General features: G+C 36.2%; 2 protein-coding genes across 2 annotated transcripts; both read right to left on the bottom strand.

Moving 5' to 3' along the window:
* Positions 1–404: 404 nt before the first annotated feature.
* Positions 405–6,105, bottom strand: LOC764768 (macrophage mannose receptor 1). The gene is made up of 6 exons (XM_001201264.4): positions 5,998–6,105; positions 5,402–5,468; positions 3,963–4,144; positions 2,645–2,861; positions 1,893–2,098; positions 405–1,337 (listed from the first exon to the last, which is right to left on the bottom strand). Exons 2-6 carry the CDS (start codon positions 5,460–5,462, stop codon positions 1,014–1,016), a joined length of 990 nt encoding a protein of 329 aa, XP_001201264.1. The 5' UTR covers positions 5,463–5,468; positions 5,998–6,105; the 3' UTR covers positions 405–1,013.
* Positions 6,106–8,500: 2,395 nt separating this feature from the next.
* LOC100889692 (THAP domain-containing protein 2) lies at positions 8,501–13,081 on the bottom strand. Its single transcript, XM_003723284.3, has 3 exons — positions 12,976–13,081; positions 11,978–12,173; positions 8,501–9,712 (listed from the first exon to the last, which is right to left on the bottom strand). Exons 1-3 carry the CDS (start codon positions 13,041–13,043, stop codon positions 9,071–9,073), a joined length of 906 nt encoding a protein of 301 aa, XP_003723332.2. The 5' UTR covers positions 13,044–13,081; the 3' UTR covers positions 8,501–9,070.
* Between the last annotated feature and the right edge of the window lie 2,552 nt (positions 13,082–15,633).

Genomic DNA, 15,633 nt, shown 5'->3' with positions numbered 1-15,633 from the left:
GTAATTCCCTGCAGGAGAACTTAGTTCAAATAACTTTGGCACTACGTCCCCATCTAACAGTGCTTAAAAATGAAGTTACCTCCCCCTCCCCCAAGATAACACATTTTACAATTTAGCCTTTTAATGCATTCCCATCCTAAATGTAATCAAAATGGGGTTAACGATCCGAGGGTAATCAGGAACATTGTTTTAGGGAGCTGTTATTTATTTCTAGATTGTGATTCAATGATTGTCAAAATCTTTCAATGGAAATGACGGTGTTAACATTTTGTTGAATCAGTATTTGGCTTCTTTTATAGGAATATACACAGTTTGTCGTAAATAATGATTACAATATATAAATATTACATTTGAGGTGTATTAGAAGAGACAGACAGAGCACTACTAAGTTGTGACAAATTATCTAAATGGTATTAATAACTTTATTTGATACAAAAGGGCAAAATAGGTACAATATAAACTTGATTCAAAACACAGATCTATATTGATTAATGTTCAAAAACGTGCTTACTGAAATTCTCTTGTTATAAGGGAAAGATAATCTTGACTACACCAATGCAATGAAATTATAATTGTTTGGAAGAAGGCTTGCTAACATTCCATTTGAATAATCTTTTTTATTGACAAAGAAAAAAAAAATCATCACCATTTTCTTACAGTTGATATTTTGTTTCGTTGATGCTCTTTAGCATAAATTACTCTCAGCACCTCTTAAATTAAAATCAAATATATGACATCAGTGCTAAAAACCTACTCTCTGACAGCAGAAAAGTGGAAATCCAGAAGTCATACTAGGGATCACTTTGTTCAGGAGTTGAAAACACTCTAACTTAGAGTGGAATCAATTCCAAAGGAGTGGTTTAATTACTCTTTTGAGAGTGTATTCAATTATTATTCTTAGCGTGAATTCCCACCCGAAACGAAATGACCCCTCTTTAGAATGACTTCTAAAAGAATGCATTTCCCTTCCTGTACTTTCAGAGGGCAGACTTAACACTTAACAAGCAAATTTCTTAGAAGCTTGGTTTCTTTAACTCGCAAATGTAGCTCATCTCGTTGCCGCAACCGTAATCATTCCACCCCAGAGTGTTCTTCTGAATCGCACACACGCGGTCGTTGTCCTTGTCGAAGTTGGGTTCGTTCGACTTCCAGAAGTCGTGCACCATCGGCTGGCCATCGGTGAAGAAATAATCGCGAGTTAAGAATTCGCCACTTCCACCACTGTTTCCGCCACCGTTTCCTCCGTCGTTGTCGTCGTTGGCGTCGTCGTGATCATGATCGTGATGATGGTGTGAGGCAGAGACGCCGTTCGCGTTTGAGTTTGCGTTTGCGTTTACCTGAAAATTTGAATATCGGACTTTTTAAAGTCAAAGCTGAAATTACAATGTTGCAGAAATATACACAACCCATGTAGATGTATGTATTTAATTCGTAAATTTAAAACTATAATTAATAGAGCCCAGCCCTTTAAGAATTGCCGAGTTTGACTTTCATAGCCACCCGATTGTTTAATAGTACTTAGTATACTCTTTTGAAATGTTTTGCCTGTACTGGTAGAATCAATTCATCAGGATAACAATTCTTTCTCTTCTCGTATATTATTTTACAGGTGAGTTCCGCGTGAAGCCCTCCCGAGGAAAGATGATACTCGTCACCATTAACAAATTCTGACGCTCCACTTTTATAAGGGAAGAAGTAAGATTATCAGAAACGTGGAACATAAATAACAATACCTTTTATTTAAAACATGATTTTCATCTCCTTGGAATAACGATTTTTAAAAGTTCCCACAATCCTCCTCAGGTCGATCAAAAGAGGCGATTTTTTTTTTACCAAAGAGGCGTAGCCACCTCCGTCCAACCCCTAAATATCACAATGTGTTACATCCTTACCTCTCCCAGGAGACCAATCCAGTCGGCACAACTCTCTCCGAAGAAGCTCTCTAGGAAAGCCTGTTCGTCGTGGTTGTCGATCTTGACCAGACTGCAGTCTTGATGGATGGACTGGCAGTGGGTCTGGGCGTCGAACTGGTTGACCTTGGGCGATACGACCTGGTGGTAACAGGAGTCCCCGTACTCTCCCCATCCGTCGGGGCAACCTATGGTCGACATTAATTAGAAAAGGAGATAACATTTGCATGGCTTTTCGCTTATTAAAGGAATTAAAGGGGAAAAGAAAATAGAGGGGCATGACGTCCTTCCACACCCTTCCCTACTCAATGCTCTTGATTTGTATTAATCTAACTAAATGAGGGTCGATCGGTGTGTCCCCCCCCCCTCCACCAATGACTCTAGTGCCTCTTCAATGACTGAAACCATGTTATGCTACAGAAAATGAGAATTCGAGGATTTCGAACAAAATGATAAAAAAAATTATCGGAACATTTTAAGGGCGCACCCCCTAAGAAAAATGTTCATCGAAGAGGGGTAACAGATCGAAAATATTTTTGTTGTTGTTGAAAGAAATATTATCTCTTGTAGTAAACCCCTATAAACAAAAAGTTGAATCTACATTTTTTTCATATTTTCAATTCGATATTCTGGAAATTTGAGCACAGAATTTATAAAATTTATAAAAATTATAAAACGTTCCGAAGATCCGTCTAATTGTCGATTGTCATGATGACCCTCATTTTGTGTCTCACCGAATTTTTCAATCTCGCAGATGAAGCTGTACTTGCTATCACACTTGGCGTCATTCCATTTCTTATCAGCACCATGAGGAAACATGACGCAATCCTCATCACCATTGTTGTTGGGCTCGTGTGCACCCCAGAGAGGCCCCAGCTCGGGACGAAGACGCCTCATGTCTGTGAAGAACCACTGACCCTCACGGTACTTGTCGTTCAGACCGATCCAGAACTTGAAGAAGACAAAAAGGAATGAAAGGAATAAATATATACAAATCCAATCAATTTATGGAAACTAAATCCACAGTTTTGGATTTCGTCAATATTTATATAATCGGGTACAAAAGAAGAAATCTAAATAAGTTTCTTCCCGGTTTTCTCTTTTCCCTTCCCGGTTTTCTCTTTTCCCTTTTCCTGACCCCTATTTATCAATTTCGGGGACACCTGTGCACCCCTATTTTCTTTATTTCGAGGAATATTTTGTCCGCGGACATTGCTTGAAATTTACCCCTTTTCCCGCGATTATGGTAACGATCATGCGGTCCGGAAGTCACATTGAGTGACCCCACCGGGGTTAAGACTTGTAAAAATGGAATGCCAAATCTTGACGAAGTTAGCACTTATACTATAGCTTACCCAACACAAATTTAGTGAAGAATGGAATGAGGTAATGGGCGTAGGAGACGGGGGCTTTGGGGATACAGTCTCCGAAAATTCTGGAAAATGTAGGCTTATTTATAACAGTATGAATCAATCATTACCTTACTTTTTGGCGCATCGTGATTGGGAATCTTATATTTTAAGTGTTGGAATTTAAATTTTCACTACGATAAATTTCTTGTTCGCTCGCAAATTGTAGAAACAAGAAAATTGATATTTGGGCAAGAGATGTCACTCCGAGGAATATACAGTTAAATAAAATATCCGTGACTCCATAACGATAAGCCCTATTCTCGTTACTTCGGTGTCAAAAGATGGGTTAAGGAATGCAAGGATTAAGAAACTAAATGGATGCAAATTTTATGGGTTAAGCATGTTGAGATTTCATTTATTGTGAATGTTTGAGGAGAGTGGTGGTGGGCCCCTCCCATTTTTTAATTCTACTGTTTGTGTGTTTATTTGTTTTTCGGTGTAAATTTGAAACATAACAGTTACATCTGATTCTTTCTGAGCACCTGGCAAGTACGAGTTCAGTTTTAATTGATTTTTGTAATCAAGCAACGGAATGGCAAAAAAGACAATCTTTCGACATTTAAGTGAAAGATTTTTTTTTAATGTATTTTTTTTTTAAATCATAGTTTATGACGTGTTCTGTTATTGTAAATTAACTCACCGGTCCTTTCTCTCCAGCTACTAGATTCTCGACAAAGGCCATCTCGGCCCTGGTATCGATAGAAACAAGATGGCCACCAAGAGCCAGGCACTCTCGTTCACCATCATCCCACGTTACGTCACACGATCGGAAATAGTAGCAGGAGAACCCATGTCTCGTCCAGTCATCAGGACATGTCACATCTAAGAGAAGAATAGTACATCCCAAGATAAAACAGCGAATGAATAGATGAGTTGGTATTTCACCAACAACCAGTCTCCACGGTTGTGTGAAAAGAAGAAAAAAATTATTACCCACCTGAAAAAAATTAAACTGTAAATGCCAGAATACATTTTTACCGTTATACAAAAAAAGTAAAAGAAACAAAGAAGGATATAAGGGAATAAAGTAGAAGAAGAAGAACGAAAGAAAGAACTTAAGACTAAACAAAAGCGGGAGGGGGAAGAGGGAGGGGACGTGACAGTCGGCGAGCGAAACAAATTAGAGAAAGACAGATAGCCTATTGAAACGTACTTGGTGAGATATACAGAAATAGAGAAAGAAATACAGATGGATACAGACATAATTAGAGGGAGAGAGAGAGAGAGAGAGAGAGAGAGAGAGAGAGAGAGAGAGAGAGAGAGAGAGAGAGAGAGAGAGAGAGAGAGAGATTGTATGAGGGTGATTAGAAGATATTTCTGACAACCAAATTATTCAACAATGTGCTGTCCTGAAGGTTAATTAAATATGATAAAACAGGTAACTGTTTACCGCTGTTAAACGAATCTGGAATGCTCCCTGGTTAAAAATTGTTACTTCTTCTACCAACGCATGCATGTAAGGTTATACCTTTATTTCTCAAAAGTAGCCAGATCAAAACCATGAATTAATTTTATTTTCCACCTCCTGTTTGTTATGTGACTTTGTTCGTTTTCTTTTGGTTTTTGTTTAAAGTGGAAGAAAATGAAAAAAATGAAAAAACTCTCAAAGTCGATGATTAAGTGCAGATTAGGCCTAGGTTTCTTGTCATCACATTCATGATCATGTAATCAAACCAAAAAATGCCTCCAACGGTCCAACCTGTAAGAAAAAGTGTCTAATTGTAATTCTCAATAAATAAATTGAACTTACTGCTCGTTTACATAAAACATGTAAACAAAAATGCACCTCATCTTTACCCTAAGCAACTGTAAAAGTTATTTTATATACAGATGTTTTGCGGTCTTACATTGTGTGTAAATCAACCTCATATTGTTGGGAAAATGCATATCTGATCGGAAAATTTAAAGTGAAATAAGAATTTTAGTGTGTTAAAATATAATATTGTTGCGTCCTCTTTGTGTAATACTATTGAAAATGATATTAGTTTTGCTGTATACTTATCCGTAAATCTTTTATTTAGTCTATAACACATTCAGTTGATTTTAGAAAATGGCTTTAAAGACGATCATATGACTTACATGCTGTAGATACAGAGATGAACGCGAAGAGGCTCAAAGCAAAGATGTTCAATCTCGTCATGTTTTACTGCCAAGAGAAAAATATAAAACAGTTTAAGGGCTATCAAATTCTGATAATAAGTTCATTAGTATATGAAAACAAAAAAAGAAGAGGAACCGAATGGCGAAATTTTTAAGTAAATCGAACCTATTATAAGAGAGTTTTTAATGTTTGAAATGAGATCACTTAATCTGTATCTCAACTTGGCGATTTTGTCGAGGATTTTGACGTCTACACGGACAACTCTCCCGTTTGTCGTCTACAAAAATATCGTTAAAAACTGCCTTCTCCCTTGGGGCACTTCTCAAAATATATTATGGATATTAATATAGGGCCTCTGAAAAGAAGAGACCCACTGCGTCAAACCTTTCGGAACATTGACGTTTTTAGTTATTTTGTTTGTTGAAACAAATGGAAAGTTGTCCGGCACTACGTCACATTGACATTACTGATTCAGCCAATTTTAAGTGCCCTTAATAAAATTATTGTTGAATGAATGAATAAAGGAAGGAATGGATGAATGATCATAATGACAAGAATCACTGTAAATACATACCTCTTTCCTTTCCACCACCAGAGTTGAAAATGCGTCTAAATCCCGAGCTCTCTAGCTATCTATAACCTTTTAATACCAGTGTCTGTAAGATATACCAACTAGTCTCGGTAGCATAAATAGTATGTTTGTCTTGACATTGTACTAACTAGATAATTACCGGTTTATCTTGGAATAAAATGCAGAGAAACAGCTACTGCTCTGAGTTGTCCGGGAGATCGAGAAGATCTTGTCAATATTAGTGCACTTAAGTGGAATGTTTCTTGGTGCTTTTGTAAATAAAGGATCAACAAATGTAGTTGATGGTTGTTTTTTACGGTACCCTAGAAATATGTGCCCTTGACAATTAGTTGATGACGTTAATGGTTTCTTAAACGTCCCTCGCATTCAATGAAACATCTACAAATATTAGAGGAAGAGTATACTTTTCATGATTGTCTAAGTTTTCTATATAGGATCAACAAATGTAGTTGATGGTTGTTTTTTACGGTACCCTAGAAATATGTGCCCTTGACAATTAGTTGATGACGTTAATGGTTTCTTAAACGTCCCTCGCATTCAATGAAACATCTACAAATATTAGAGGAAAAGTATACTTTTCATGATTGTCTAAGTTTTCTATATAAAGAAATGAGTTTTTATTACAAGAAAATGTGACAGTTTTTTTTCTGCTACTGCTACACCAAACTAATTTAAACTAAAATATATTTCCTAAAGTTTCAAAAAATGTCCAACGCCTGGAAACGAAAGGGGGTGGATACACTCTTCCGATCACAATATTTTTTTGTTTCTGGCTTGATAGTTGATACGTTATTGAACTTCATTTCAAATGAAAGGAATCATTTTGAAAATCACAATTCTTACACAGATACAATGCATCAACAAAGTTGATTAAGGCTAAGTTAAGACTTTGCCATTGGTTACTACTCACAGTGGACCCAACAACCGAAGGATAACGACAAATTGACGTCAACAAATGGAGTTCTTCAGATAATTGTATTTGTTAAACGCCCTCGCAAATCTACGTCTTGGCTAGCCGAGTCAAATATTTGATGACTGAAATGGAACGAAATTACCACTAGCAAGTAAAGTCAACAACAGATGACAATTGGTTTTTGTTGTTACCAAGCAGTCCAAAGTTATAATTTTCGTCTAAATTTGCATTATCTTCTACATTTCTTAAATTAGCAAATTTGTATACCATTCATAACAATTTTTTGTTTACATGTCCCTTGTGTTGTGTAATGACAATGACTGTTCATATATTCTATCATTCAATGAGAAACAACAAAAGCACGGACTAATTACGATCATTCATATTGAAATAAAGAGAGCTACATTAATAAACGTGTCATGAATATGGAGCTTCACTCTAGTTTTATTAGATAAGAATAAGCAGGTAATCATACACACAGATATTTGGTAACACTAAAAGCCGGCTGAGGTAGGGTGTTGAAAAAGAGAAAACAATGAAAAGGAATAAAGAGAAAGTGAGTGAAAGAAAAACAGAGAGGGTATATAAGCTAGAATGAAAAAAATGAGAAGAGAAAGGGAGAGAAAACGAAATAAAAAGAATTAAAAATGGGGAAATTTTAAATGATAATCGAGAAAAAATTGAAATATAGAGAAAGAGATCTAGAAAGGAGAGGTAAATAAGAGAGATAATACAGAAGATGTGTCGAATATCAGCCAAAATATTTCATTGAACAGTCAGATGGAAAGTTTATCAATTCCCAAACAAGAATGATTCATGAATGGTAGTTCATAAACAGTCCTTGCAAAACACTTAGAAAAATAGCTTTACGGTAGTCTTTCAAAAGGGAAAGAGTTAAGTCTTAGAAATTAGCTAACACTTCAAGTATAACAATTTACAAGAAAGAAATAATTTTATGGATAAAACAATTAAAAAGGGTATCGTTTTCTTTGGTATTAAGTGCAAACTGAGGTATGTAAAAATGGACTATAAAATAATAGCTCTGCAAATGTGTAGAGTCTATCATAATGAACTTATAAGGGCAAAACTCTTCAAAGAAGAAGTACCGTATGTGGCTGCCGCCAGCTCACCTCGTTGGCTGGACATTATCACTATAGGCAGATCAAAGAAGAGGGCAAACCGAACGAAGTACCTCTTATCGAACCACAAGTCAAAAGCCTAATGAATTAAAAATATCTACTAATATATTATACTGCGTATAATAACAAATGTAAATTCTACATCTCAACTTCCTGACATTGACTTGACCGAGTAGTGAGACAATTTAACAATAATATATCTCTTGACTCTTAAAATTAAACATTGTAACTTTATGATTAAATAATTCTTTGAAACTTTCTCTGTCCTGACTCACCTCGTTGGCTGGACATAAGTATAGACTATTTCATAGATCCTACTTTGATCTGATTAATTGATGTTATTGTATTCTGTGCATTGTTTGTCTACAGTTTCACAGCACTGTTGGAGAATAATTAAAACAATCGTTCATATTCGATCAACATCATCCGTTTGTACCCTCATTTAAGTGGCAGTTATACCGTACATTTAGGGGGGAATCTATGATGATACCTTAAGACAAAAAAATGAAATAATAATATTAACTAAATACATTGGTAGTTTTCAATAATATAGATAGGACAATGATGAAACCCATACATAACATCCAAAATAAAAATTGAACCATTTAAAAATTGTAGGTTCCCAATGAAGTATGAGAGTTAAAGATTTAGATATGATTTAGATGTAGAAAAATGATTTGATGTATATTTGAATACATGGTAAGATTAAGGGCTCATCTCCATTCAAACAGTTTTTTTAATTACTATAAGACAGCATGTTTTTAACTTAAGGTATTTGGATACACCTTCTAACAATATTAAACAAATATTTTATGGTCATGTGTCAAATGTTCCCTGCAAGAAAGAAAACATTCTGTAGCTAAAACTTATCAAAACACTTTGTCTTGTTCTTGATAACTAAAAACCTATTTTGAAAGAGATGCAGTATACTATATATGGTGAATTAATTTCATGACACAAAATAAACAAGAAATCTAAGAAAATTAAGAAATCAGGCTTGAAATCATGTGCCGAAGTCGGGCCTATACTCCAGAGACTCTAGAAACTTCAAAGTATTGTTAATTGCAAACTGTCCATCCCTTAGCTCCTGCACTTCTCTCGTCAAAACTTTAATCTTTACAGACAGCCTTCTGTTCTTTTTATAGTGATTTTTCAACTTAGCCCTGATTTCAGCCATCTTGGTGCAGGCGACATCCATCCTGTGCTTCAAAACCACAGGATTATCTCTAATGCTGTATGAGTGATCGTGCTGTTTGATTCTGTTTATCCTTTTTCTTTCGTTTCTACTGATGTCACTAATCGGAGAGGGTTTAGCGTGATAGAAGAAACCATCCTTGATAAAGCTATGCCCTTCAAGCAATGTTCTTATCCGACTATCTTTATCTGGGAGTTGCTTTTCCTTGTTCACTTTTGTTTTGTCTTCCTTCAAGATACCATCTTGTTTAACGTTTCTGAGATTATTCAAGGCATTTACTTGACTCTCTGAATTTGGAAACTGTCTTTCAATATTGCCTGCAACAGGTTCTTCATTTATTAAAAGTTCTTGGTCGCTGCTTTGCCGATCACTCGATGCATCTGTCCGACTGTCCACATCTACAAGCTGTTTTCTACGGCTGACTCTGCCTGGTTTTTTTGTTTTTGTTTTCTGAGAAAGTAAAAGATTAGAAGAAAAAAAGTAGACAGATAAAGGTACAATGTATCTAACTATCCATACATTTTGGTAAACTTTTCATTTATATTTTTTCAAATTGTGATTTGAAACCCTCATACATTAATGAGATTTGGCTGGTTTAAGAAGCAAATGATCTTAAGCAATTTAACAATGTTAAAGCTATTCAGATGCTTACCTGATAGCAATGATCAGGATATGCCATTAACATGATAGGTATATAAATTATGTTAAAGCTAGTCAGATAAATCATATCTTGTTAGGTGTTACACTTAATGCAATGTAATTTTCAGAATGGAATATCAATGTTGGCAGAGGTGGTCCTCCCGGGGGGGGGGGGGGGGCACAGTGCCCCCCACACTTTTTCAAGCACCCGAAAAGTGCCCCTTTTACTTTTTAAGAAGTGCCCCTTTTTACATAGCAATAGTGCCCCTTTTACTTTGACAAGTGCCCCTATTAATTTGTAAAAGTGCCCCTTCCCCTTTTCGACTCTAATAAGTGCCCTTTTTTATTTGGACACAACCCCCTTTTCTCTTTCGATAAGTTCCCAGTTTCCTTTGCAATAAGTGTCCATTTTCCGTTCTCATTAGTGCCCTGTTTAATCTCTAGTAAGTGCCCTTATTTAGGTATGAGAAGTGCCTCTTTTCACTTTTGATAAGTGCACCCTTTACCTCTGATTATTCTCCTATTTAAATCTGAGAGGTGCCTCTTTTACTTTGAAAATTGCCCCTCCTTTGTAAGAAGTGCCCCTCCCCCATTTTAACTCGGACAAGTGCACCTTATATTTACACATGTGCCCTTTTTCCTTTCTAATAAGTGCCCCTTTTCCTAATAATGAGTGCCCCATAAAAAAAGGAGCCCCTTCCCCTTCTCATAAGTGCCCCTTCTCTGGTAAATGACCCTTTTCAGGTACGAGAAGTTACTCCTTTTCACTTTAGATAAGTGCCCCCTTCCCCTCCGATAAATGCCGCTTTAAAATCTGATCGGTGCCCATTTTCTTTCAACTAATGCACATTTTCCTTGATTACAAGTGCCTCTTTTCATCACTGATACTTTCCCTTTTAAGAATGATACTTGCCCCTTTTCCTTTCTAATGAGGGACCTATCCCTTTTTCATAATCTATCAAAATCTGATGGGGCCCCTTTTCCGTTGACAAATGCCTATTTCCTATTCCCATGAATGACTTTTTCATCCCTGGTGAGTGCATCCTTTTCACCTCTGATAATTACTCTTTGTACTTTGGCACATGCTCCTTTTCTTTCCTGATAAATGTCCCCTTTTCCTCTCATCATTAAACGCCCCTAGGTAATTTCAAGTGACTAAGGCTGCGTTCATGCTTAAATTTTGAAGGCAGAATGAGCGATCTGAAACGCTCATCGTAAACGCTCATCGTGATCGCAGTTCCACGATGTAGTGTTCATGCTTACTTCTCTGGCTCCCCCAGGCAATTCTCAGTGTGTGGCCTTAATTGGTCTTCCAGCTGGATTCGCAAACCTTCACTGTGCATGCTACGTAGACCCACTAGAGGTCAGTGCGTTGACCCCATTTAAACGCGTTTACAAATTGTAAACGCATCTTTTTGTGAGTTTACGATCGGCGATCGTGATCGCCGTTTTTCGGTGATTCTACAAAAGTGAGCTAAGACGCAACCGTGTTTTAAACTAAACGCGTAACAGATGCCTGATTCTGGCCGTCAAAATCAAGCATGAACGCGCCCTAAGAGCAATTTCGCCCAAAGCTCGCTCGCGACCCTCGCACCCATCTATAGATGATATATTATGTTACTTATCAAAGGTCTTTTAAGTCTTCCGTTATAAGAATGTGCTTATAACCCCATTAGGATTGGGTTTTTTCCTCTTTATAAGATGTAATTTTTTGCACTGTGACCTACCACATCTTAAAATTTTTCCTTGCTCGCTTCGCTCGCTTGCAATCAATTTTTAGGCAATCAAACCCAACTGCATAGCATGATGCTTAAGCAATATCTTGTATGGCGTATAAAGTGAAACAAATATTGAAATCAACCCTGAGTATTGTAATTACAATGTAGGGGTATACACCAATGTCTAAAAAATTATATATTTTTGCTTTGAGATTTCCCTTTGTAGGTGCCCTTTTTTCTTGGTGCCCCCCCCCCCCCACTTTGAAACATAATGTATCAAAAGGGGCATATTTGATGTTCAACAATCAATAATCATAGTAGATACCCCATACATAAAAAAATATGTGTTCCTGCTTACCTCTTTGAGATGTGCAGAAAAGTTAAAAATGGTCGGAATAGAACCTTCACGGAGTCTGGTTGTTTGGCCAGTGCGGTCGAAACAAACTTCTTCAAAATGGACGGAGCACATGGTTGAATACTTATTAGGTATCCACTTGTCCCTTCTCATCTTGATGAGCCATTCTTTCAGAAGGGCTGAACCAGATTTGGGAAACCTATGATTGAAATGAATGAAGGAAACAAAATTAAACCGATAAATATTAATTAAAATGGGGTATGGTTTTAGCAACAAAATCACAACACATGGAGAACAGTTTTGTAATTTTATTGTCCAGCTCAGATATTTTTGCCCATTTTGTCACTACAGCACACATTCAAAATAAAAATGTATGCACAATAATAGGTAGATACCCCTTCCTGGCAAAATGACTCTCAAAATTGAATACGAATTTGGAGCGCTTCCGCATGAGAACATGATCCAAGCAAATTTTTGTGTTTACATTAACAATTTAAATGTCCAAAATTAAGGTATAAATTTTGAGTAAATTCCAGTAAATTTCTTACAATAATGCTTGAAAGTCTGGCGAATCACGGGAAATTGTGTCACTATTAATACTAGCGCGATGCAACATGTTCATAGTTCAAGTTAATCTTCTTAAAGAGTTAAGACTTAAACCAAGTTTCACAAACTTGACAAAGTCAAACAAAGAAAGTGACTTGCTTATGCCCCAATGAAATCCAAAATAAACAGTACAGTATTTTCTGGATATCATGTATTCGATATTATCGGTTTATAAAACTTTGCAGCTCTGTGGAATTCAATATTTTTGATAGTTCACAGCCGATGTCATTGAGCTGAGCTTGAGCGAAAAGACTTCACAAACATGGAAATGAATAGATGGGATTGATGTACAAATACACGCTTAAGAGTTAAGTCATACTGTGGCTTTCTGCGTTCGGATTTTATCATGCAAAACTGTTTATTTATGCCATGTTTTTAATGAAGTGATCACTTACCTATGAAAGGTTATTCCAGAGCCTTTTTTAAGGCGATTGGTGCAGTTGAAAGCTGCACAAAATGGCATTTCGCAGACTAATGTAGCATGTAGTCTCAGTTCGCTTTCACAACGCTACTACTATCCAAGATGGCGCACGGCGGTGCCATTCAGCGGCGCTATCATCGAATTTTTGAGTTCGTTTGGCGCTATCCATCGATTCCGATGATTTCCGCCAGGCTGTGTGTGAGGGCGTCTTGCTCTCACTTCTGCTGCTCTACGTTTCTGTGATTCTGATACTTGCCCGGTGTGTGAGATAAAGATTTACCTTGGTTATGGAGGATTAATGTGCTCGTTACTCATTATTTGTTAGTCATTTAATGTTAGAGCTGGTTGGAATTAATGCCATGAAGTTTTGGCGTCGCATTGTACGCAGACGTAGGAGTTCAATACCGCGTAGCCTGTTTGGATGCCAAGTTGGTTAGGTTGGTTATAAAATATGTAGTTTTTTTTTGTATTCACGTAGGTATAGCACACCAAAAATAAGTACAACAAACACTTGTTAATGATTGCAAATGATCAAGCTTTATAAAAGCTTCAAAAAACAAAAAACAGAATTGAAATCGGTCAATGCGTTGTGATTTTATACCATTTATTTTATATCGCAAAATTACCGAAAAAACCTGCCAGACAATTATGGTCAAAATGGCAAAAATGGCAAAATTCGACGAAGTTGATGACTTAATACATCACTTTCTTGGACACAAATGATAAATTAAATTATCAGACACTAAAATATCATCTTTGTGGTAAAAAAATGCACAAAAAAAAAATCATATATCTATTACCGTTTTGACTCAGAAGCATACAAAATAAGTCATTTTTGCGAATCTGCAGATATGAAAAAGTTGTGAAAATTACTAAGTCCGCCTAATTAATGTGCGCATATTTAATCAAATCAAAACCTAACATGATACATTAATGAAACCTATGTATGTCAGACAGGTATGGAAATATATTTTTTTTTGAAGAAAAAAAAAATTATGAATATTCATCAAATATGCAAATTAGGTCATTTCAGCTAATTATAATAGGAAATATATAGAAAATGTTCATTCTGTTGGCATTTTTTAAATTATATATTTATAGATCATTATTTACACCAAAATAATATTAACATTATATTCCAAATATTTTTGCAATGCCAATAAAAAATGGCGATGGAAATAACTTGGATCACCGTTACAGCTATTTCCTCATATGTTTCACAAATTATTCAGAAAAATCGATCAAATGATAAGAATTTGCTTACTTTCAGCTATATCACAGTATAGTTTTCTTTTAAAAAAATGTCAGATTTGAGGATTTATGACGATTTTCCGAGAAACCATTCAACAGGCCATACAATCCACAGGGACTGAATTTCAGAGAAAAACAAAATTTGGTTATTCCAGTACAGTTGTGGCTACCTTAAACAACAAATTGATTCAATGAGTGAAACACAGTGAGGATATTGGATTTTTGTAGGGGAGTCTTATACATTGAGGTGCATTTTCACCACGCAGAATAACAGTCAATGGGCGATCAGCGGGCCATGTCACACATGGCTGAAAAGACAATATTCTAATTAATAATTTAACATATTTCCCACATGCCTATAACAATGAAACTACACAGAATTGTAGTTAAAGGTATGCTTGAAAGATATGTGAAATAAAAATTTAAAATTATTGTTCAGTTTTTAGAAAATAAATTTACGAAAATTGCTATTTCTACCAACTGACTGCTGTTGTGCGTGTGTGTGTGTGTGTGTGTGTGCGTGCATGGGGCAGACTGTGTGCACAGGCAGTGTGATAACACTGTTATATGGAAATCAATGGAGATCGAGAAGATCTTGTCAATATTAGTGCACTTAAGTGGAATGTTTCTTGGTGCTTTTGTAAATAAAGGATCAACAAATGTTGTTGTTGGTTGTTTTTTTACGGTACCCTAGAAATATGTGACCTTGACAAGTTGATGACGTTAATGGTTTCTTAAATGCAGTGGCGGATCCAGGGCCCCCCCCCCCCCCTTGAGAAAAAAATCATGTAAAATCACGTGATTTTTACCTTTTTGGGGGGTTGGCCCCCCCCCCCCCTGGCGCTCAAGGGGGGGGGGGGTTGCAAATTGAATTTTTTTTGAGGATCCAAAAAAAAAAAATGTGCTCACTACACAATCTTGCGACCAAAACATTGTTTTTTCTGTCGTTATTGGACTTCATTTTAAACGAAATGAATCATTTTAAAAACTCACAATTCTTACATAGACTTAAATAAAATTGATCAAGGCCAAGTAAAGACTTTGCCATTGGTTACGATTCACAGTGGACCCAACAACCGAATGATAACGATAAACTTGATGTCAACAAATGGAGTTCCTCTGATTGTTGTATTTGTTAAACGCCCTCGCAATTCTACGTCATGGCTAGTCGAGTCAAATATTTGATGACTGAAATGGAACCAAATCACCACTAGCAAGTAAAGTCAACAACAGATGACAATTAATTGGTTGTTTTGGGTACCAAGTTGTCCTAAGTTATCTTTCCCATCTGAATTTGAATCATCTTCTAAACATAAAAAAAATCTTAAATTAGCAAAAAATTTTCCTATTAAATATCACTTACAACAATTATTTGACATGT

Source organism: Strongylocentrotus purpuratus, unplaced genomic scaffold (assembly GCF_000002235.5).
Source record: "Strongylocentrotus purpuratus isolate Spur 01 unplaced genomic scaffold, Spur_5.0 spur5_scaffold_11, whole genome shotgun sequence".
Lineage (NCBI taxonomy): Eukaryota > Metazoa > Echinodermata > Echinoidea > Camarodonta > Strongylocentrotidae > Strongylocentrotus > Strongylocentrotus purpuratus.
The sequence above is the reverse complement of the archived record's forward strand: the minus strand, read 5'-3'. Positions and strand labels throughout refer to the sequence as shown.